At 37.1% G+C, this 825-nt stretch overlaps 1 protein-coding gene across 2 annotated transcripts in view; it reads right to left on the reverse strand.

Moving 5' to 3' along the window:
- The window catches only part of pik3c2a (phosphatidylinositol-4-phosphate 3-kinase, catalytic subunit type 2 alpha), a 48,072-nt gene that overhangs the window by 20,444 nt on the left and 26,803 nt on the right, over positions 1-825 (reverse strand). For both annotated transcript variants that reach the window (XM_035664602.1, XM_035664603.1), the window contains exons 6-7: positions 381-492; positions 38-117 (exon numbers count right to left, since the gene is read on the reverse strand). In XM_035664602.1, the coding sequence (XP_035520495.1) occupies positions 38-117; positions 381-492 (192 nt within the window). The remainder of the gene's footprint in view (positions 1-37; positions 118-380; positions 493-825) is intronic.

An 825-nucleotide genomic window follows, 5' to 3' on the forward strand; every position in this document is an offset into this window, starting at 1 on the left:
TTTGGACATTTTGCCAACCGGTGTAGGACCCCCTTACCTGGTGACATTCTCCTTGAATGGCCTGTCCACTTGGCCCAGATGTTTCTCTAAATCTACCAGAGAGTGGTCATCTTCCGCCTAAACAGAAGCAGTCAAGATTTACTAACCTGATTTAGTAACAGATAAGCAGGTGCCCGAGTCTCAGTGATCATTATATAATCATCATCATTATAAAAGATTGAGATTGCATTTTCACCAAATTACATGTAGTCAGTTTCCAGCAGTGGGACAAAAGTTCAAAATGAATCTTAGTGGCACAACATGAAATTATGTCATAGTTCAGTAAAACACTCCTATAAATTTTATATGAGCTCATATGTTAGCTTGATAGAGTGACTTACACTGCGTGCCAAGTCTCTTCTCATGGTGGAGTGAGACAGTAGCTGTAATGTGATCTCGTTCTCCCACTTCCTGCAGTTTTGGACGTACTCATGGCTGCCTAGGCTGTGTTTACTGTGGCACAGGGCAACAGAGAGGCAAGGTTAAGAAAATCACACTATACGTTGAGGATAATCATGAGCAGGTATTGGAAAAAAAAATAAACGACACAGAGGCTAATAACTCCTTCAGTGAAGTGGATTGTGTTATTTTTCATAACTAAAGAAAGAGAGGACTATCCCTCTTATACCATGGACACTTCTGTAATGTAAATTCATTTTACATTTAAATTTGTTTGGGGGAACATACTATTTAAATTATGTTGGGTTTATTTTTTATTTTATTTTAGTCATTGATGCTGTTGTTAGAGGCAAGTGATTATTATTATTTATTTTTTTTAAGTATATT

The sequence above is a fragment of the Morone saxatilis genome, unplaced genomic scaffold (assembly GCF_004916995.1).
Source record: "Morone saxatilis isolate NCDOM2014 unplaced genomic scaffold, NCSU_SB_2.0 Contig2, whole genome shotgun sequence".
Taxonomy (NCBI): Eukaryota; Metazoa; Chordata; class Actinopteri; family Moronidae; genus Morone; species Morone saxatilis.